At 37.8% G+C, this 22,991-nt stretch overlaps 1 protein-coding gene and 1 non-coding gene across 5 annotated transcripts in view; one reads left to right on the top strand and one right to left on the bottom strand.

Annotated features, from left to right (window-relative positions):
- Window positions 1-22,562, top strand: part of LOC135493053 (cadherin-23-like) — a 48,838-nt gene extending 26,276 nt beyond the window's left edge. For 3 of the 4 annotated variants that reach the window (XM_064779933.1, XM_064779912.1, XM_064779920.1), the window contains 17 exons: window positions 130-434; window positions 741-1,271; window positions 1,445-1,636; window positions 1,816-2,050; window positions 2,380-2,520; window positions 2,796-3,025; window positions 3,283-3,537; window positions 3,829-3,917; window positions 4,058-4,144; window positions 4,490-4,558; window positions 4,842-4,908; window positions 5,169-5,296; window positions 5,458-5,498; window positions 7,300-7,363; window positions 10,679-10,741; window positions 17,105-17,125; window positions 18,460-22,562. In XM_064779933.1, coding sequence (XP_064636003.1) covers window positions 130-434; window positions 741-1,271; window positions 1,445-1,636; window positions 1,816-2,050; window positions 2,380-2,520; window positions 2,796-3,025; window positions 3,283-3,537; window positions 3,829-3,917; window positions 4,058-4,144; window positions 4,490-4,558; window positions 4,842-4,908; window positions 5,169-5,296; window positions 5,458-5,498; window positions 7,300-7,363; window positions 10,679-10,741; window positions 17,105-17,125; window positions 18,460-18,784 — 2,843 coding nt within the window. In that variant the 3' untranslated portion in view covers window positions 18,785-22,562. The remainder of the gene's footprint in view (window positions 1-129; window positions 435-740; window positions 1,272-1,444; window positions 1,637-1,815; window positions 2,051-2,379; window positions 2,521-2,795; window positions 3,026-3,282; window positions 3,538-3,828; window positions 3,918-4,057; window positions 4,145-4,489; window positions 4,559-4,841; window positions 4,909-5,168; window positions 5,297-5,457; window positions 5,499-7,299; window positions 7,364-10,678; window positions 10,742-17,104; window positions 17,126-18,459) is intronic. The other variant, XM_064779929.1, reaches the window with a different exon arrangement.
- On the bottom strand, window positions 14,763-14,835 carry Trnat-ugu (transfer RNA threonine (anticodon UGU)). The gene has a single exon. It is a non-coding gene; the product is annotated as a tRNA-Thr (tRNA).
- Window positions 22,563-22,991: the final 429 nt, after the last annotated feature.

Raw genomic sequence — 22,991 nt, 5'->3', positions numbered from 1 at the left:
CTCCCCCCAAGGACCAGCAAACAATATTTTTTCATGCGAATTTATGTGTTGGCAGTGAAAGCGTTTGTGTTGAAGAATTGTGCAGCTTTGTAATATCCTTTGAATACTACATTCTCTTTTTTATTACAGGAACCATAACATTGAAGAAGACATTGGACAGAGAACAGAATGAATGGCTCAACTTCACCGTGAAGGCAATAGACAGCGGTAAGCCCCCAGAGACAAGCGTTGCTACAGTATCGGTCCATGTCCAAGACATCAACGATAACAGTCCGGTGTTCCTCCCCTTCAAATCTGTGGTAGAGGTCTCTGAAGATGCGAGTGTTGGGCTTGTTATTGCCAATATGTCTGCTGTGGACAAGGACCAAGGAAGCTATGCCAAGATATTCTATACACTGAATGCAGATAAGGAATTCACCATCAATAGTGCAACGGTAAGGATCTTTTTATATCTCCTAATTCCTTTTTATGCGATATGCCTCATGTACATGTAGATGCATGTTAGACTTGCTTAAATTTGGAAGTGCCAGACAGGGCTATTTTGCATAAGATCATACTTTCTTGGGTTTCCTGGCAGAATCTCACAATTGAAGTGTTACAAGTTTGGCATAACTATCAATAGAGTACTTATAGTAAGTTTTGGTACACCACACTCTCTCAACAACTTCTCTCTAGTTTCAGTTGGATGAGACAAATATACCATTACATGTATGTTGTCACCTCAAATGTCTTATTTCCAGGGTGTGGTAACATTGTACAAGAAGCTAGACCGTGAGAGAAAAGATACATACACTTTGACCATCACTGCTGCTGATAACAATAATCAGGCATCAAACGGTGTTGAGCCGAGGACGAAGGAAGAAAGGTTCACTGTAAAGGTGTTGGACGTCAACGATCAAACGCCGACATTTACCAAACCCGTCTACACACACACTGTGCAAGAAACTGCTCCTCTGAACCAAGTCTTTGTGACCTACACTGCTACAGATAAAGACATCGCTGACAATGCAAAGTTAACTTATAGCTTTGATGCAGCTGGGTCAAATGGGACAGCAGTTTTTGCCATTAATGCTGTGACTGGGGGCATCAGTCCAAAGAAACCACTCACAGAGAATATTGGCTGTTATAAACTGAAGGTTGTCGCGACTGACCATGGGAAGACACCGAATTCTGGTTCAACGCTGGTGAATATCTGCATTGAGGATTTGAATAACAATCCACCCAGGATTATTGAACCACCACTGGATAATGCAACATTCTCTGTTGTAGAGGTGAGCTGTCATTTACTTTGATAAAACTACAATGAGGTCGTGGCAAATCAAATTCGAAAGGGGTATTGTACCTGTACCATTTTAGGGCTCATGAAGAGGTCAGTTTTGATACCAGCTCATCAACTTAGTATTTCAAGCAGCATTTTAGATTTGTTTGTATGTTTATTTTCTAGGGCCAAAAACCAAACATCTCAGTGACACAAGTAAAGGCAACTGACCCAGATACGAGTGGTACGATTCGGTTCAAATTCTCCGAGTCTGTAGCTTATTCAAAGCAGTACTGGAAGGAGTTCAACATCGATAGTGTGACAGGGAAAATTATTATGATCACAGAGCCTGATCATGAGAGGATTGATGAGTATTTTGTAAGTTGACCACTTGTTCTTTGAGTATTGGAACATTTTGAAACAATTTGTAAATGTTGATAAATCTATCTGGCAGGTTCTCCCATCTGACGGCGATGTCTAATGGCAAGCATGACGTTTGTGTTCCAGTGATAAGCATCTCAAAATAATTCGCTATGTTTTGTTTTTCAATTTTGCAGCTTCAGGTGATAGCAACAGACGGAGTGCATGAGACACGCCGGGACATCAAAGTGAAGATAGATGACATTGATGACAACCTTCCAATGTTTGATACCTCCAAGATTAAGACCCCATTTGAGATGAGTGTACAAGAGGAAGGAATACCTGCGAATGGAATCGTTGGAACAGTGCCAAGTGCCATTGATCTTGATTCAAATCTGAAGAACAACTCTCTGATTTGTTATTATATTGTTGGTAAGGCTTTAGTTTGCTATCCTGGAGATTTTTCTAGCCATTGGTTCACAATTTGCTGAATTATTGTTTTTTTGAAATTCTAAAATCTTAAAACTTTATCTTGAAATTTCATTGCTGCATAATTGTTCAGAAAGACAGTGTTTCATCCTGTAATATAGTTAGGAGTTGTCATTCACCAAAATATTTAAACAGATGCATGCCTCAAATTATGTCGGCCTTCAAATAACTGTGCTGAAGGCACGATTTAAATATATCCGAAAGATTTACTCAATGTACACGGTCTTCAAACTTAAAGCAATTTTCTAAATTTTCATTTCATTGTGCTGCAGGTGGTGACCCAGACTTCTACTTCCGTCTGAATAGAGAAACACGTGTGTTGACCATTACCAAGAAGATCGACAGAGAATCCAGTTATCTACATGGAACGTCTCATGTCGATCTGGTGATCAAAGCTATGCACATTTGCAGCGGTGAGTTTATTTTCTGACAACAATATTTTAGAGAAGTGCTTCTTTCAATTAAGTACTAATGCTCTGTTTATATACCTGCATCTCTTTATGATTATCGCCGTAAGATCACTGGACAGGGACTCGGTTGCCACTGTCAAATGTAAAGAAATATTGACTTGGAATGTGGTATTGTATCAGGTGATCAGCTACATCAACTCAAGCAGTTATACACGTGTACAAGTGATTGTCAATAATAGGGTATTATCCATGTGAGTGTTCTCTTATTCTGTATTCAGATTCTTATGATCGGGAGAAGGCCAGTACTATTAGAAAAAGGCGTGCCATTACGGTTGTGAATGACCTGAATCGATTCAAACAAGTCTACAACGCCTCAGATAAGTCTTTGCTACCAGTTGTGGTCAATGTTCATGATATCAATGACAACCCGCCAAAATTCAGGATAAAGGACTTCAGTGCAGGTGTTACAAGAGATACACAGGTCTACTCTACTGTCATGAATTTTGCTGTGAGTATTACATTTACAGTTCTTCGATAGTAATATTGTAGTTTGGGTATTCTTGCAGCATTTGGGTAGGCATCAAATTACACAAGTTGATTCCACCAGCATGTACCTCTAGCTGAAGACTAGCAAGTGACAGGTTAAAATACTCATCTGCCTTGGAGGAGGAATATTCCCTGGAGAATAGCACTTTCAAGTGCAGTTCGAATGCTGATGATGAAGACGTTTTTCAAATCATATTCACATGTATACTTTACTTACAGCCTTATGTGATTGACAAAGACATTGGGCCTAACGCAGTCATCACGTACGAGATCAAGGACACCATAAAGATAACACCGCCTGAGCTGAAGGAGCAGATCCGTGCCAGGATTGTGGACTATAAAGTCTTCATCTTAAATCACACAACAGGCATTCTCAAGACGAATATGTTCTTCCAAGACAACATGCAAGGCTACTTTAAGTTTACTGTCATTGCCAAGGATAGTGCTGGACATATGGACTCAGCACATGTGTGGGTAAGTATTAGGATGTGTGTTAGTCTGAGGGTCACAGTAGAGGGCTCGATATTACTATGAATCTTCCTGACAACAAACTCAATCAAGTTGTCATGACAAACTGAGATACGAATGTATACAGTTTAATATTTTTCAGCCTCAGGATTTGGATCTGTGCAATGTAAAGATGTGTCTTTGAATATTCAGTTGGAGAACGCATTCCAGTCAACTTCAATTTCTTGGACCAGATATGACCAGCTGAACTTTGGCCTTTTGTGATAGCATTCGTTAATTAAAATTTTCTTTCTTCAGATCTACATGTTGAATGCTAACCAGCGTCTCAAGGGTGTTTTCCGAGCTGATACCGAGGCTATCGGGAAGATAAAGGATGAATTTGCTGCGTAAGTTTTAAGGACTTATTTGAGATCAACTAATGTTGGCTTGGCCATTGCGTATTTTTCCTTCAGTTGGTGTGATGTTCAACTGAGAAATAGATGCTTTCATCGCTACAAAATCATCTGTCATGAGGTTTCTCTTTCAGGTTTTTGTCAAATATCATCAAGGCCCGCATCAATGTTGATATGATAACCACTCATAAAGATGATGACGGTAAATCGAATGACAAATTGTGAGTATCTCATCTTAGTTTGAAATGTGTCAAAAAAGTCTTCTCTATATCTGAGTGCTCTTAGACTGGAGACAGTGGTCAAAGAGAGATCTTATCAGATATCTTTAGCCTTTGGAGTCACTTTATGAACCTTAATCGAAATCACTGTTTTATGTATCAACTCCTTAATTCAATCAGAGGGTTTGTTTTCTAATTTTATGATGTCAACCTCTGCCCTCCCTAAATACTTGTGATATCAATATTTTATGGTCATATGTTGTGGTTGCTAACAGTAGGTAAGAGCCCATACTAGTGAATAATTCAGTGTGCCTACCATGGTGTGATGCTGATTATTCTCTTTACCAGGACTGACCTGTTTTTCCATGCTGTCAACAATTCCACAGGAGAGATCATGCCTGCTCGAACAGTTCTAGAGTAAGTATAAAGCAGGCTTCTTGGTTTAATATGAGCTAGTCTCAAGAATCTGTCCCGATGTCAACCGAGCACCAGTGTAGTAGTCACAAGAACACATTTTGCTGCTGCCCCATGATTTGTCATGAATAACATTTTGTACTTCAAAAACTTTTGAAAATAGACATATCAAGCACGAAGTCTGTGACTGTTCATACCATGGCTTCTTTTGCATGAGAATGATGTCTCCCAATGGTCAGGATTTACTCATTGATGTTTTCACATAGATGTTTCTTTCCATTTTTAGCCTGATTGACCAGAATTATGACGATCTCATCAAGTTCTTCAATAAATACAACATCATCAAAATTGTGGTAAGTTCAGTCAGGTGACCTATAAGATTCATGGCTGACACTTCGATGACTGAATCAAATAGTGGATTTGTTGTTAGTTCAAAATATCAAAAGATATTCTGTACTTCCCATCCGTCACTCCGCTCAAGTTGAAAGTCAGTTTCTTTTGCCATATAACCGTTTTGCCATCAAAACACTTTGTTCTGCTGAACAATTAATACTTATTCTTGGTACAAGTAATAGATTCCATTTCCTCAAAACTTTTTTGTGTTTCTTTTCAGCTTGCAGTTCCACCAGTCACGGAGAAGGACAGTGTCAAGGACTTTAAGCTGGCACTTGGTCTTGTAGCTATTATACTGGGCATCTTTCTCATTGTGACGTGTTTGATCTGCTTTTGTTGTCGGAGGAAGTAAGTGTCTATTATCATTGTGCTATTAACCTGGATTAAAAACTGCAATCGTTCTAAGCTGGTTTTGTAAAATAAATGGAAACTGTGAGAAAAGAATAGTGTTGTTTGTTTAAACTTGGAAACATGCTGTATTCTATATTTCGTGTTTATCTTCTTTCCAGATACAAGCGGAAGCTGCGAGCTGCAACAGCTATGGCTTTCGGTGAGTTACCTCATTTTAGAATTGTTCTGTCTATAGACCGTTGTCTCTTGACTTGAACCAAGCAAGTTTCAGACAGATTACCATCTGTAACCGCTCCTCTAGAATATCACTATCAGCCTTTAAACAACTTCAGCAGCCTGATCAATGTAAGCAAACATTTCTCAACAGCTAGCAATTTTATCCATTGTATATATCAGCATATAACAGTGATTTTATATTCCTCAAAAACTGACATTTTGCTTCCATTTGGTATCAAGATGGACCAGGAAAACGTGAGCCCTACCTCCCGCCCAAGGACCATCACGACAATGACAAGGCACACCACGATTCACCTTCAAAATATAATCAAGAGTACCCAACTCTGAGTACTCATCTTGATTACCCAACACTCAAAAATGGCCACCCTGGTAACCGCAATAGTATGGCAGAAATAAAAAATGTCCCCCCTGGTGACAGAAATAGTTTTTCAGAACTTAAAAATAACTACCCTGGAAACCGTAACAGTTACCCTGGCAACCAGTACAGTTACCATGACAACAGAAATGAGTACCCTCCTGATTACCAGCCGAGATATCAGGAAAATGATCTGAATAGATATATGAGGGAAGCCAGGGAGAGCAAGCCATCGAGTCGCCCTAGTAGTTACCATAGTGACATGGGAGAATATCCAATGGGTTCAATGCACAGCCATCTTGGCAAAAGCAGTCCCCATAGCAATCATAATCCCCATAGCAACTACAATCGCCAAAGTCCCCATGAGACATTCAATGATGATATGAGCCATTCGACTGGAGAGTACCCTCATCGCTATTCCCCTGATGTCACTGCCCCCTGCAGAAGACCGACATACTCCAACTATGGTTATGATGGTAAAGTCATCAATTATCTGCATGTTGATGTCTCTTTATACTGTGGACAGAAAATGTTGTGAACTCTGTCTCTTCTCATCATTTGTCACTGATCTCGGAGATATTTTTTGTTGTGATTCATGTCTCCTCCCTAAACACTGATAAGTCGACTCTTGTTGTTATTGTGGACGCTTCCATATTGTTATATTTCTTGTCATTGGAAATTCCGTCCTTGAGATTGCTCAATGGTGAGACTCACTTTTGTTGCTGTCTGTCTGTGGTTGATTTTTAATGATGATCAGTTGATTCTAAATTGGACCTGCAAAGCAGAAATCTGATGTTGGATTTCTTTGCCTCTCTGAGAGTTTTATGGCTCTGGAGGAATTCATTCCCATGTCTTAACTAGCTCCGATGATATTTTTACCACTTGTACTAGTTTTATCAGAGAGTTGTGTTGTGAATCTGTTCAATGATAGAAGTAACCATGTCGTTCTCTCTGTTGTCTCAATCAATTGCAGTCAAAGGTTGATCCAAATTTGGATTGGTGAGACTCTGAAAGGTTTCATCTCAATGACTCATAAGTCACATTCATTTGGGTCGAATTGCATCTCTAGAATCTGGCTTTCAGACCTTTGATTAAACCTTAGTGGAGCATTGGAGTGGTACTAACAGCATGTTTGGTTTGTTTCAGATGTGATGTGCACAATCACGGATGTTGTGTCGTTGTACTTTTGGTCTTTCAGGTCTTGACCTCTTGTATCTTTGCGAATCTTCACTCTTTTACATTGCTTTGGAAGATAACCATTTGATGACCTACACATTGAGTTGCATAGAACATTTGGAATGCAACCTGTGGTGGAATGGCAAATGATTCAGCGCAATATGAAGAAATGTTTTTGAACTGACTTCAAACAGCAACCAGTTGATAAGTTTCAACTTGCTTCTCATTCCAGGGTCCAAAGAATCTGGTCTAAATCGCCTCGAGATGCCTGGGACAAATCTCCACACTTATGAGGGGTAAGTGTTTCAGTTCTTAATGTAACCGTAAGAAGGTCTCCTGAAAGATGGTGTCCGAACAAGATGCTGCTTGGAGTTAGTTTTTAAGTAGGATAGGGACTCCTGCCTTGAATTCTTATGTGAATGTGGCAGGAAACATCAGTGCAAGAATTACTTTGTGTATGCTGTGTGCAAAGCCGATGCCTCTGTGAATTATCATCATCTGTATCCTTTTGGAGCTTTTGACGTGAAAAGGAAACACACTGTTTAATGCTTAACCGTGACCTTTTATGTGAAACTTATTTGTAAATGAATTGTTGGTGATTTTTTTGTATCATTTTGCTATTTAGGCGCAGCAGAGCTGATCAAGTGTTTGCATTTGAGCTGAATGAACAGCCTTTTGTTTACTTCAGCTGCGGTGAAAACATAATGCCCATTGCTAATGGAGTCATCATGGATAAGTGGGTTCCAAATTCAGAAATCCATTCCTACTTTCTGTACGCCCTTTTTTCGCAAGAAACTCATCTTGAGGTGGTGTCTACTATGACAGAAAGAAGGGTTATGGGGATATGGGGGCTGAGCTATCAAAGCAAGTGCCATCTAAGGATGAGTTCCTTTAGCATCTTACCAGCTGGGTGGTTGGAGAAGTGTAAATATTTGTGTGGAACTGTCCGTATTAGCCTAGGTATTCTCTGTCATCTCTTCTCAAAATATGGCATATTTAATTTTAAACACATATTTGACACCAACTCCAAAAAAATATTGCTGCCAATTGAAATTGAAATGACCAGAGGTTGCTTTGTTTAAGGGATGTATGTCTGTTGCAAATAAAAGAAAAGGATCAATCTCTGAAGTCGACTCATATTTCTGAATTTGGAACCCCCAAAGAGGCTTTTGAATAAGGTCATTCGTTAAGGATTGCATAAAACATATTTAAAACATTGTTTCCACTTATACAGTACAAGGCAGAGTACATTAAGCATACCCCCTTCCCCGTTAGTATGTGCCCAAAGGTAAACTACTGGAGATTTCTACTAGTCTGTCATCTGCCGTATCTATACTGCATAGTATCATATTCATTATAGTATCATTGGAAAGAAGAGGCAGGTTTTCATTTGCCCTATGAGATCCCTCTCATTTTCAATAATTCTTTCATAATGAAGATTTCAGTGCAATTTGCTGCATATTCCTCAGGTGATGTGCAATAATTTGGAAATTTGCCTCTTCAAATACAAAGATTGTCAGCTCTATCTATGACACATCTTGGTTTTTTGGGCAAAAATATCCTATAAAACTTTTGAAAATTCTGTTCCAGGGGTGTTAGTGAGTAAGTTGAAACTTTTGAGTATTTCCTTCTTATCCATGTTACAAGGTTTAAACTAGGTTGGCCAAACTCATGTGCCTATTGCAGCCCAGTGTCATCATCAGTAGAAATTGTCCTTGTCGTCTTTTCACTGATGACTATAAGCGGCAGATATATTAAGCGCAATATTTTACTACTTTAAAATTTCAATTTACTCACATCCTTGTAATCTTTTCTGAATGTAAGAGTTTTGGTACCTGCTATGGCAGTATAGTTGGACAAATAGAGTTGGAAGATTTTTTCTGAGCCCTTGGCTTTACCATCGTTTGGGTTGATTTAAAGAGAGATTTAGTCCATTTTTACCTGCTTTGTGGATTCCCAAGTATTGCCAAAGTTGTTCTGTTGAGTACTGCGTGAGGTCTTGATCATACCTGTTATTTTTGCTTTGATGTTAGATAGTGATTCCATGGACCAACCTAGCCATCATTGACAATCTTTGACATATAATAGTTAGAAACATAAGTCGGTTCTTTGGTGAAACGTTTCTTTTACTTTTATAAATGCTTTTTACTTCCATTCTTTGGTTTATTTGTAAACAGTTCTTTTGTATTGATTTGCTCTTGATTTTGTTGCTGTAGCCTGTACCACCTGTACACCGTTCTGCGCAGTTATGGCTGATTTATGAGGTGCTGGGTAATAGATTGCATTTTGGAATTCCCAACAGTAGCTTCCTCAATGATAAGACTTCTCCCATTGATTCATGAGATTGAAAACAACTTGTTATAATAGAATGAAACTGTGCTGTTTGATATTGGAAAAGTAGGATTCAGAGGTCTAGGCCTATAGATACATGGAGGTTACTGACTGAGAAAGCTTTGACTGATGAACTAGAAGAGCTGAGAGAACTAGCTCATGTTACTGAGCAATTGGTTTGACTGAGAAGATGATGATAGGTCACAACAGTAACCCTTATGATTGACATTGACCATCCAAGATGACGTCTGAATGTTTGTTGTCATATTCAACCATGTTGGACTGATAATAAAGCTTTTTGTAGGATACATTCACTGGATATAAATAAAAGCAGTATAATCACATATTGCATGAAGCTTTATGTTTTGTTAGTCTGATTAAAACTTAGGTTCCATTAATTTCATTTCTTAGTAACCACCACCCACCCATGGATCATGCCACTAGATTTTAGGGTAAATCTTGGCTGTTTCTGCATCCAATGTTGTCAAAAGAAAATTGCACTGATTGTCAAAATTGGAGGTACACGTATGCCATTCTTAACTGAAAATAACTTGAAATGTTCTGTTTTACTCACTGCATGAGTGTATTGTGAGTCTTTGTTGTTTCATTGTAGACAGGGTGCCCTCTCAACAGAGGTGCCTACAGCAGACACCTCTATTAATAGGACAATTAGTGGTTCACTACAAACAGACAGAACTTGAGCAAATGTTGTCCTCTCTCACAGTTATAAGTATCTTTGTCACAGGTTCCTATACTCTACCGATGTTACCTTGTTCTCATCCACTATTCGGTTTGATAACATATGTCGTATTCATGGCCTGTTGATTCATTATGTAATATAGCATAGTGTAACTTCCTGACATTTTGGGAATCAGATATCATGTTGTGGTTTGTTGTATCTTTCAAATATCCGTTGTCTCTAAGAATTTGTTCAAGATCTTCATTCAAAAGACAAGTTTGTTCTTGTTTGATGATGTTTTCAAGTTTGAATCAGAAAAGAAGAGAAGCTTGTTGTGACCTAATAACTTGTGGAATGAAGAGTTTGAAGATGCAAGTGTTGGTCTGTATTCTGCATCAACATAAGAAGCCCCATCAGTGCTTTTCACGACAACACTGTACATGTTGCGCCGCACATTCTTACTTCATGCGCCAAGACAGTATCTTAGATCAAATCTGCTGGTAGGAGGTCTTTCAGAAAAGTTTTGTTTTTCATGCAGTTAAATCATGCAGAGAATAAATATGTTGATTACCTTTTTTAACCTGTGATATTTGTCTTTCAGATCAAATCCAATCTGGTTGGAGACTTACCAAAATAATTGGGCAAAAGAAGAAGACCAGGACAGGTAAGACTCAAAATTGCATGAATATTCAATTTCTGCACAGTGTATGGTGCTGCAGTTGAAAGAGACTGACAGATGTCCTGTATTGAAGTGAGGTTTATTTATATATTGACCACGAAAAGGTGCCAGTTTTTTTCTAAATTTCCAAGTAGAAATCAGTTTGCAAGATTTGAGTTTTAATTCACTGTTTGTCTGTTGATCCTTTGAAGATTTAAAAAAACCAATTTCTCCTCATACCTTTCCTGTCCTTTTTCCTTCCCCAGCGTGAGTCTTGATAGCTGTATATTCATAAAAAATGAGCCAAAGAGGTGAGAGGAAGTCTCACAATTCATGCCTTGCTCATTGGGAAAATGTCATGTCTAGCCTTTTTTGCATTTTTTTAAATGTTAGTGTTTTTTTAAAGAATTATTTGAGTGAACCAGGGAGATTTCAGAACAAAACTGGCCTCAAGCTTTTTCTGGTGATTTATCATTTGCTTTACCTTCTATCTTACAAATTCCTTCTAGTTTTTTCCTCTTTTCAAAGTACACTTTTTCTACGTGTATGTCTCGTTTGCATTATTTTCAGTGTGTGCAGTACTCTCAGTACTGGAATAAGCAGCACCAGACCTCTGAGTAGGAAAAGGAGGATAGTGTACACTTATACTGAGGGGTGAGGGTCAGAGAATGAAGACGAAGTTCTGTTTGTTGGTCATTCAGTGTTTGAATGTTTCATGTTACTGTTCTGATATTAAATTGTTTGTTTTGTTTTTGATTTGAATATGTTTGCATTACATTTATGTGCATGAGGTTTTTAGAATTTCATTGAACTTTTACTAATCATCTATGATGATTGTTTGCCAAATTATCTTGCGACAAGTAGAAGCTCAATTTCCGAGTGAGGGAAATAGTCAGCTCTTATCTGGTTATCTTGTCAACTAATCTCATTTTCATTTTCAGCCACAAAATCTTTGTTCAGATTGTGCAGGATTATAGGAGAGACTTGGATATTGTAGTTTTACTTCTGCCATTAAGATAATTCTTATTGTGGACTTATTAACCTATACATGTAATTGGCAGACAGCCATTTTGCTTCAACCCACCCTGTCATCCTTTGGCTTTCGTTACCAACTCTTTATCAGGGGACTACATGTACCATGGCTGACTAAAAAATGTTCAGTGAAACTTTTTTCGGTGCAGGTATCACTTCAAATTGTAAAGTCACTCAATTCATGGGAAGCCAGGCAATCTTTCCTCTTCTTCTATGCTACATTTACATCTATCTCTGTCCTTGCTTATTCCAGCGCTGTGAAACACCATGTGGTCGAAAACCATCATGTACGGGAACATCACCATGATAATCACATTGTAAAGGAACATCAGTCAATGCTAGAGACTCGCCCATATGTAATTCCCCATGCTCCTGAAGAGCACCATGTTGTCAAAGGAAAAGTCAATGTCGTAAAAGAGCACCATCCGTCCTTGGAGATAAATCACATCAAAGAACACCATCCAGTCACAGACACCCGTGTTATAAGGGAGCACCATACTCGGCCTCCTCCATTGAGGACCCCTCCGGTCATAAAGCTCCACCATGCTGAGGAGACGAACCCAATCGAGGAGACCCACCATGTGAGGGATACACACCGATTCATAGATCACTCACATCCTCGACCTCTAAATATCACAGGGACACATGCAGACGCATACTCCAGTGTCAAGACCCACCATACCATGCACCACCCTGTGGAGAATGACTATGCAGAAATAAACCACCTTTTTACGAAGGACTATCATGATATTACTGATGCTGCCAATAGGTGAGACTTGCATGAGGTCAACAATTCAAACAGCTCAGGAATGTTACCCGTCCACCTCACTTGACGACCTTGTGACACACTCATTTTACCAATCGAAAGTGTTGCACTGCCAAGCTTATCTGTGAAGAAGATTGTCTTCCCCTCTTGTAGTTTGACTTCTATCTGTCTATCTCTTTCTCCTCTATCTCTCATTCTCCACTTTCCAGCAATCACATTTCAGTTGCATCTTCTATCGATGAGGACTACCAGTGTAGCATCCCTAGGTGAGGCTTCAGTTCGGTGGCAGTCATCATGGAGACCTACTGGTACCAAGATTTTGTGATTTAATCTGCTGTCATGATCAATACCACTATTGTCTGGCACTTGGAATGGATGAAATGATGTTGGTTGTGTGTTGTCAATCCTCCCTGTTGAAGGCTTTTGATGGATCTTACTTCTGTCTTGGACTGCATTGCTAAAGGACTGACATCCAGTGCTGTTTGCTGTTGTCTGTTGTACAGTACGGCTCACCACAAATATTTCATCATCACCGATGACAGATCTACATTGCTCTGTTCACTTTTTCATGCACTTTTTGTCTTCATTTCATAGGCCAGTGCCAACTGCCCCTTATTCATTCCCTACTTGGACTGCTTTTAGTAGGTGAGTGGACCCTGCATCACCCTTCTGTCTTTCAGTTTAGTGCCAATGCACTTCCTCAAGTCCCATGATTGTCAACAAGGATATTTCAAAATTAAAGTGGGCATATTTTATCATCTCAGTTGATTTTGGTGTTCTTTTGTTGGCCAGTATGTTAGAAAACTATACTTTTAAAATTTTTCCATTCTTCACTTTCATGTCATGAAACTGCCATTATTATAATTAACATCAAGTTTTCACACAATGTTTACGCCACTGATTAATTGATGGGCTAATGCAAAATATCTATACCATTGAGCATTCCTTCTGTTTTACTAACTTCCAACTGCCCTTTATTTCAGCGATGAACATTGCACCCTTTACAGGCCTTCATCTCCGAGGTTAGCTTTCAGAATATAGATACAACTCCTTCATTGGGATTTGCATGCATTCTTCTCGTCTTGTTTTTATGAGAACATATTTTCAGGATGCTGACTGGTCTGTTCGGATTTGTGTTCATTCGTTACTTAATTTTGTGTGGTTATTGGACAAAGTTCTTGGCAAGGTGAAATTTGGTGCTCTGATGATTTGATAGAAGGTTCTCTCACTATATGATATTTCTGGAGGTGTTTCTTTTATACTTTACCATTTCTTTTTCTTTGATTGACTTCAGCCTTCATTGCATTTTCTCTCTGGTCTGCTTTTCCTCTGTCGTCATTGACATGTCTTTTACACTTTCTTTCAGAACTGATATCTTTCGCGACTGTTTACCAGATTGTAAAACTCAATCTTACTGCACCAGGTGAGGTTCACTGTCTTGATGCAAGAACTTTTCAGTCTTGGTGTCTGACGTTGTGACTGTGCGTCAGTAACTTCTGCAGCATCTTTCGATTCTTTTCACAAATAATTTTGCGGGAGATGCGAGTTAGCTGAGGTTTTCAAATTGTCTCAGACTGACTTTAAAAGCCTTTCTTTTTTCTTGTGGCTAGTATTACAATCTTATTAATGCTATAACGAACTTAAAAGACCAAACGTATGCTGTCATCATATCACTTATTCTATCACTTCTGTCCATCTAAGGCAAGGACGGTGTTCTCTGGCTGATATCATGGAACCAAATGACAGAACACACTGTTTGCCAAATTGTGGCACCTATGATATTTGTAGAAGGTGAGGTCAAAATGATATGTAGATCTATTAATATTATAAAAATGATAAAGATAAGATATTTCATAAATAACGATTCATTGTGAATATTCTGTGGTTCAGGGTGTGTCATGTGACATATACACAAAAATGCTGTATCTGAATTAATCTTTACTGGAGAACAGTTAATTCATAACAACTGGATGAAATTGAACATTGATTAAATCATTAAAGATTACCATTATTTATCACTTTATGATTGGTTTTTGATATAAGCTTGCCATAATTTTCAGGCTGGGACGTTGTTCTTTGGCCGATATAAGCCTTGATAGGTGAGCTTGAACATGGCTTTTATATATTCTGAAAAATAAATTAAAATCTTTCCTACAAAAACTAGTTGATTCTGAAATCATTTTCAAATATTAAAAAAAAAAGGAGATATTTTGAGATATATAAAAATGTAGCCCCCAGAGAGATTTGAACTCTCGACCCCTGGTTTACAAGACCAGTGCTCTAACCCCTGAGCTATGGAGGCCTGTGATGTTTGGAGTTGGTTAGTTTATACTTGCAATACTTGCCAATCAATAGTGACCAGATGTGACATAAAACACAATAATCCCTATTGATTGGTCTCTCAATAGGCCAGGCCTCAATTATTGTCAGTAGTTGAATACCAGCAAAAGGCCTCAATTCATAATGGTATTATTCCTAGGCCCAATATGGATAGTAAAACACTTTCTCGTGCCCTCAACCAAGTCACTTAATACCAAATATCAAGAAAGGTTTTGGATTGGCCTTAATCAAGACTATCATGGCAAGACTCCAAACTTCACAAGTCGGATCATGCACTCCTGCCACTCGCTTATGACCTTGAGCAAAGTCAGTGTTTTAAATTGATTTTATTCCCTGTTAATATCTTGTTTTCAGACAGTTGGTTTGTGCCCCTAATTGTCAAACTACCAGTATATGTAGTAGGTGAGCTTATATATTTGAAACTTTGATGATGAAGTTCATTTATGGCCATTTTTTAGTATGAAAAATGCATGATGATTTAAGGGTTTAGCATTTGACCTTTCATTCTTTGAGCTTGGGAGATCATCGGCAAGGCTCATCACACTTGGAGGAGGCATACTCCCTGAAAAATAACACCTACAAGTGGAGAGAGAATGCTGAAGGAGAAGAAAATGAGCAATCATAATTCCTTCTTTCCTCTGAGTGTTTCTAAGTGGTAATAAGTTTTGGGTGAGGATTTTCCTGGAAGTTGTTCTTATGGAGTATTGATGATATTTTGGTGGTTTATATTTGAGTCTCTGTTAGTGCAGCTTACCTGCCGAGTTTTCAATTGTAATGACTGCTAAACCATGGACCTAAACAAATGGTGTAACAATGTACACATAATAGCAAGCATAAAGTGCTACCAGTAATTGCACGGCTCCTCCATTGGAGTCACAAGCACAGAACTTAACAACCCAGCCTTTCCGCTAGTCTGCTCTAACTCTGTGCCTTACTGCAACTCTTCACTCACCTAATTTTTCAGAAATGGCAGATGTTCTCTTTTTGATGGTAGCCCTGCCTTGCCTCCAGGAGGGTGAGATTCTTCTCTTCTTTCTTACTTTGTATCTACTCTTTTCATCAGTTTGTCATTGATTCAACTGATGATCCTCAATTGAAGGAGCACTTCTTTCATCTGAGTTGTCGAGGATCCTGGCTTTCTCATCGATGCTGATAGCAGGTTTTTGTGTGTAATGTTGACCATAAAGTTGGGTGTGGTGTCATCATAAGAACAAAGGAGGACAAAGGAGGCAGTTGCAGCAGCATGAGAAGCTTTATTGATGAAGACACTTACACAGGATTCAGGACTTTTCTCCATTGTCAACTAACTTCACAATTTCAGGCTCTATGTTAACTGATATCAAAAATAGGGTGCCGAGTAATAATAATGCTTACATGTATCTTTTCTCAACAATTCTTTTCTGTTTAAGGACAGGGGTTATCAGAATATAATAGTTAACTGTTCTGTACTGATTCTGTAGACCAAATTTGCCTGTGACACATGGTTTCCAAATTTAGTTTCAGAAGGAAATACCTTGACCTATGAACTTGTGGTAAATGCATTTTCCCATACAGGAAATGGTTTCTATGCTGCATGCTTATAGTCTTTATCTGAAAAACTGCAGTATACACGCGCTGTCACCAAAGGCTATCTTTCAATTATGTACAGTACTAATTCAGCCCTGTAGTGGAAATAAGTGTCTTTTTCATCACTTGCAAATTTTTGGGTTGTCTGTGTGTGCTATCTTGACAAAGTTTATGTCAGTTTGCAGAATTGGTGGATGACCGTGCCTTCTTGGATCTGGATGGCAATTTGGCCAAAAAATCTGTTGTCATGACTTTTGATTGCGTTTACAGAATCTGGCATGGGGTGATTCGATCGTTTTGCTTTTATAGTTGATTTTTGGCAAGAAAGCATCTCATCTGAAGTTTTCATTAGACTTTCTTAGCCTTTCTGTTGTATCAAAGATTTTGTGAAATTTGTTCTGTTATTAGTGATCCTTTCCATGATTTCCTCAGAAGGGAATATGGGTGTTTTAAGCTAAAGTTGTAAACAAAAACAAGCCGGGACACTAGATTGATCAAATTCAAATAGTCATTATGTGACCATCGTTCAAATGGTCCAATGGAAATCAGGGAAAAGATCACCTTACGGGTTACATGGGAGCAGCAACTTCTAAAGAGTAAATTCATTTGTAACTTACCAGCAAAGACCTCATCCTCAGATTTTAGTAAAATTTTCTCACTTTCAGAACTAAGCCCATCAATGACAGGTGAGGTAGCAAATGTTTATTTCTGCTGGTATTGCTACTATAGCAAAAAAGCGCATGTTCATCACACCAACATCATCATTCTCATCGTGCACCAGGGTGCAGCACTTGCTAAATAGATCTCATGGGAAATTATACTCGAGTGTCCATCCCAATCTCATAATTCAAAACACCTTAATATCTAGTATTGTTTTCTATGCATTTTACACTGCAGTAGCGTATTTTGCAAGGTGTCTCAACCATTACCGCTTGGGTTGGTACAAAGTATGGAAGCGGTCAAAAACCAGTTAAAATTACATTTCATTGCTTGGTTAGAGGTATTAGTCCTGATATCTCAGACTAAATTTTTCACCATGATTTCCATGAGCTCTTGCTTGGTTTTCTATGCACATAATTATCAGCTGCTTATTCTAGTGTGTCTATCTAAAGCCTGTGATTCTAAAATAATATTCATTTCCTTTCTTTCATCCTCTGGTCTCTTTCGACTCCTTATTCTGGGGAGAGGCAGTAAGAGCAACATGACAGTCAATGTGATGTCTTTGCGATACTTAAAAGATACGGAGAGTGCTCAGAGATTGAATGTATGAAAGTCTGCTGTTCTACTGACTGAGCCTCTGCTCAAGATTGATGATGTGGTGTTGATGAACAAACATGCTGTAATCTGACTGCAGAGATATGGTATCTTATAATAATTTTAAAACAATCTGGTTTGCAGGGAATTAAAATTCGTACTTAGAGCTACTTAGAGCAACTTTCCGCAGTTTAAAGTATTCTTAGATTGGCTAATTGCAATTCTGAACTAGCTCAAGGTTGCCTTTCGTTCCTACGAGGCCAATTGCTCCAGCTTAAATGCTAATCTTGAAAATGCTATAAGAAATTTCCTTAAAACATCAATTTTCTTGGGTGCATATCTTGAACATTTTCCAAAATCTGGAGCTTGTGTGGGAGATGAAGCTGATTCTCAGCCTGTGGCTCTAACCTTTTTCTTGTCTGGTGGTAGCTTTTATTAACACTCGGATCTTTTCAAACCTGCAATAAAAGGTCAATTTCCCATCATGTAATCTGTATTGGAATATGCCCCTCCCCATCCACAGTATAAAACCTATTTTGTTGTGACTTGGTTTTTGAGGGAAAATAGAGCAGTTCATAAAACCTTGTTCAAGAGATAATCATAATAACTCCAGCCATTTCAATTTAAATGTCGCCACTAACAAGGGTTTGTCTATTGATTCCAGCATTTGCCTGAATGTTTTTTTGTTTATATAGTCTCATATGACTCAAATGCTCTTCAAGGAAAATATCTTCTCTTCCAAACAAACTTTTTTTTATCATTTCAGTAAAAACTCTCTTGATGATAATGTGATCGAGCCATCTGCAACAAAAACTTATGACGAACAAGAAATAACTTTGGATCTCTTCAACGATGAATACGATGGATTTAACAAGGTGCCAGAATTACGAAATGATGGCGACACAGTCTTAGCCGCTGCTATTAAAGAACATGAACATGCAAAAAATCGAAGAAACAATGATTTAAATCAGGACTATAGAAAACCGGATATGAACAGTAAAAGTCCTGTCGTAAACGGGTACACGAATTTTGCATTGGAGCCTGATTCAGCGCAGAATAATAATATTGGTTTAGAAACCACTGATATATAATGGTGCTTATAATTTCTGTTCCACCACCATTTTCACGACGTCAGTATTTTTCTTGGAGCTTTTTGTACTGCCAATATGAAGTGTTGACACAAAAACTAAATTACCACAGTGTAGAATAAATATTAGGGTAACATTTGGAAGCTGTGTGCGTAGGTCAAACAAGCTTCGAACAATAATTGACACAAAAGTTTTTCCACATTTTGAATTGTGCTGAAGCTAGAGAGACATCAAAATGATCTGAAGAAAATCACCACCTATTGTGAATTAGTGTCATGTGTGGTAATGATGAGGTTTGAAGTTGTGTGAATGAACACTTTGTGTCATTGGAGGGAAATTCTCATAAGGGACTTAAGTTTCTCACGATTGGATGACCTCACGTTAACAGGTCAAGGTCGCAATTTTAAGGTCAAGGACGTTCCTTCAAGGTTTAATGACTTTTAGTGCCTACATGTTTGTTTAAATGTGTGATGAAGTTAAGTTTAAAATATTTGTGGGTGGTTTTGTTTAACAAGACAAAATTAGCAGGAAACATGCAGACACCTCTGGGCATTTTGAGCAGAATAGGTGGGATAAATATTGCCACACCGGTTATCAGTGCCACATGGTCATAATGAATCGCGTCCTTTCGTCATGGAACATTTTCTTCTAATTGCTGAAGTTATTCTTTCATGTTGTACGTATTCACAGTATCATCCATCCTTTGAGAGTGTGCTATCATTTAATGATACTATTTGTAAGAAATCCATCCCAATTTTGAATATTCTAAAATATTGTTTGATACATTGCAACATTTGGTCAATGAGAGTAGAATTAACTGCCTCTTTTGCATGTTTATGATGTTATAGCCCATAATCAATGGCTACTTTTGATAGCTCTGAAATCAAAATATACCACGAGTCACTACCTCTTTTTGATAGCTTACCAAAACAATGTTTGTTTCAGAGGGAGTATGTGTAGGCCTATGAGAGGCAAAGGGGGAGTGACAAGGACATGCTGACTGGCCTAGCCTACCCTCTATCTCTGAAAGGGTTTCCTGCCGGACCGTCCTTCTAACTTAGCTGTATATATATATATATCATTAAATGTCGAGGTTGCTTTGGTACTACTAACCAGAACCTTTTAGATTTCTAGGTTCTCAACTATAACTGTGAAACAATTTTGGGATCTTCCCTTTTGATGTCCTAAAGATGTTATGGCTTCTAGAAGTGGTAGCGATAATTACAACGAAATCTGTGCCTCAGGTCCGGTATTTCAATGTGAAAGAATTGGCTAGCATGGCTAATACTTTACTGATGTTACCAGTTTCATAATATTGTAAGACATGAATGATCCATAAAAGTGTAAGACATGAATGATCCATAAAAGTGTATCTTAAAGAAAGTAAAGGCCTTGTCCGTGCATTCAAAGTCACTAACCAGGCATTAGTGGACTATGTTGAAGTCACTATTTAACTTGGCATTAGTGCTATTATGGCAATGCCTTCTTTAGTCAAGTCCAGTAGCCTTTAACTAGAATGAATGCAATACCAGTTGTTGTCTAGAAAAACTTGGGGCTGATTTAGAGATGACATGGGACCTTCTGATTCTATTTATTCCGCATCTCACCATGACATGACTATCTATCTCTTAGATGTTCTATTTATTCTCTGCTTTATTGTTTATTTCTCAATATGTTGATACGTTCATGATCAATCTCAAACATTCCATGTTCATTAAAATGGTCCACTAGAAGTATTTTTATTTATTTACTTGATTGAAATAAAAAGAATTTTTTTCAAATGATGTTCCCTTTTGAGGGTACACCCTTTCATTCCAGGGATATATTATCTGTTTTAGATTCTACTGAATATACTAAAATACAAAATTGTGTCTACAGACAACAATGAGAGAGCATGCTGTCCTTATTCTGTAACCTTAGAATCTCTTCTACTGCATTAACAACTTCAACTTTTTCCATGATCTCCAGAATCTCACGAGAAAGCTTTCTTTGTTGAATATCGTTATTTGACTCCCAAAAAATGTAGCGATGTTCATCTGTATATATTTTACTGTAGTGTATGGCTTACTTTTGATCTGAGAATTGATGCAAGCTTCTGCAATGGCTTTGTTATTGACACTTCATATTTTACAAAGCTGCTGTATATTGTCAATAATTCTTTAAACATAAATAAACTGGAGCATGACACCAAAAATATTTTTTGAGAATATTAATATTTGTGAAAATGGTTGGGTTGACATGTACGAGGTCCTTATTTGTGTTCATTGTTATTTTAGGGGAGGGAGTGTCTTAGCTGATTAAAAAGGGTTTTTTGCCCAGTTTAATGTCATTGTCATATTCTTTCGTCACCTTGCTGGCCAGCCAGTTCAAGTCTGGGGCTGTCTGAAGAATAATACAACCCAGATAATATATAAACTGGTACTTTTCAACAACTTGACTCCTTGGAGAACTACCTCGTGTTCCAAACTTGAATGTCCATCTATTGTTGATGTAAGCATTCTCTGTTTGTCTCCCAAACGTCTGTCCATCTACATACATTGCATCCTTTGAAGCACAAATGTTGTGTTGCTGTCTGCATGAAGTCTTAAGTTTTACTGGTGTATCATTTTGAGCTTAGTTTCTCACCGATTAAAAGATACCTTAACTTGGTATGAACTTCAATAAGTGGATGCTGCTTGTTACATTGTATAATCAAAACTTGCGGTAGGGACCTGCATTCTGTTCAAGGTTAGGTGAATTACAGATACTGTAGTTGTAGATTTATCTCTGCCTCAGACAGGAAACTATTTTTGTATGAACTGGAGCTGACCAACACTTTTATAACATAATAATGCATTTGAATCTTCATTTTTCCAAGTTCTTTACTTGGTCTTTGTTCACACTGATACTATTATGTTTGTAAATATTGAATGTGAATTGATAAGTGAGTATATAGTTGTAAACCTTATTTATAATTAATTGAAAATTTGTTCTATTTTGAATATCATCACAATGATTTTGTGCCTCAAGCATATACCAGCATATTTTTGCAAACCGTGCATGTCAAATTGCCCAGTCACACCACAATGATTTCATTGACAGAAAGAGATGTAGGCCTATTTCTAATACTAATAGACTCATTTTGAATCAAGGGGAGGGGCTGAGTGGGAAAGCATGCATATGTTCTGGTGACATCAGTGTGGTTGGTCTGTGGCAATTTATATAATTTTGGTAGACTCTAATTTCTTGAGTTTAGTTTAAGGTATTTAATTCAGAGCTCAATATTCGATCACATTCCATCTTATTTTAAATGTTTGTATTTTGTGATCAACCAGTGGAACAAGGTAGAGTTCGGAGAGAGAGACTACTGTAAATGTGGAAATATTTTAACATTTTATAATACAGATAATTGTAAAAATATATGAGGCAAAAAATCTGATTAAAGTTACTGTAACACGGTTGTCAAGACGCCATAAATTTTTTTAAATGCCCACAAACTGTGTTCCCACACTAATATCACCTCCGGATGTTGTGTACTGACTGAATTGATAGCTCATTATTCTGTAGATAAAAACATGGAACAAATCAGTTACAAGGTGTAAAAAAGTTTTGTGCCATTGAAAGTATTATGAGGTCTAGATATAAATATAAGATTGAGTAAGTCCTTCCAATGTTTCATATGCATTTTCAATGGCTGTACAAAACTTTTCTCCCCCTTTGACTTTGAATATAGCTTCCTGAAGCGGTTTAAAGTTTTCCAAGTTGATATTACAATCAATAAAAATTTGTATGCATCACTTTATTCTGGTCTTGTTGTTCGTTTTGTGACAGTTGGCATTTCCTGAAGAAGATGAGACACACTTGAGTACTCTAGACATTGAAAAAAGTAGCCAGATGATATTATAATAAGAATAAGATAGAAGTGGCACTACATGGCACTTGCCCCTTTTTCAGGGCACCTCTTCCCTATACAATCCAATATTTATTTTGAGCCTCCGGACGCAGTGGGACCCCGGTCCCACATCAATTTGAACTGGTACTGATTAAATCATCTTTTTAATAACGTATTTTATCAACATTACGACATAGTAAGCATTCTTTACTTTGAGTATCGGTACTCTTACTAATCAACATAATTTATTTGTCCTAAAAACTACGTGTGCATGCCTCTTGACATCATTTAATACTAAATGATGAAAAAACAAACCGTGAGTCGAAAAGAAAGTTTATT

This window comes from Lineus longissimus, chromosome 1 (genome assembly GCF_910592395.1).
Source record: "Lineus longissimus chromosome 1, tnLinLong1.2, whole genome shotgun sequence".
NCBI classification, from domain to species: domain Eukaryota; kingdom Metazoa; phylum Nemertea; class Pilidiophora; order Heteronemertea; family Lineidae; genus Lineus; species Lineus longissimus.
This window is presented reverse-complemented; position numbering and strand designations above follow the sequence as displayed.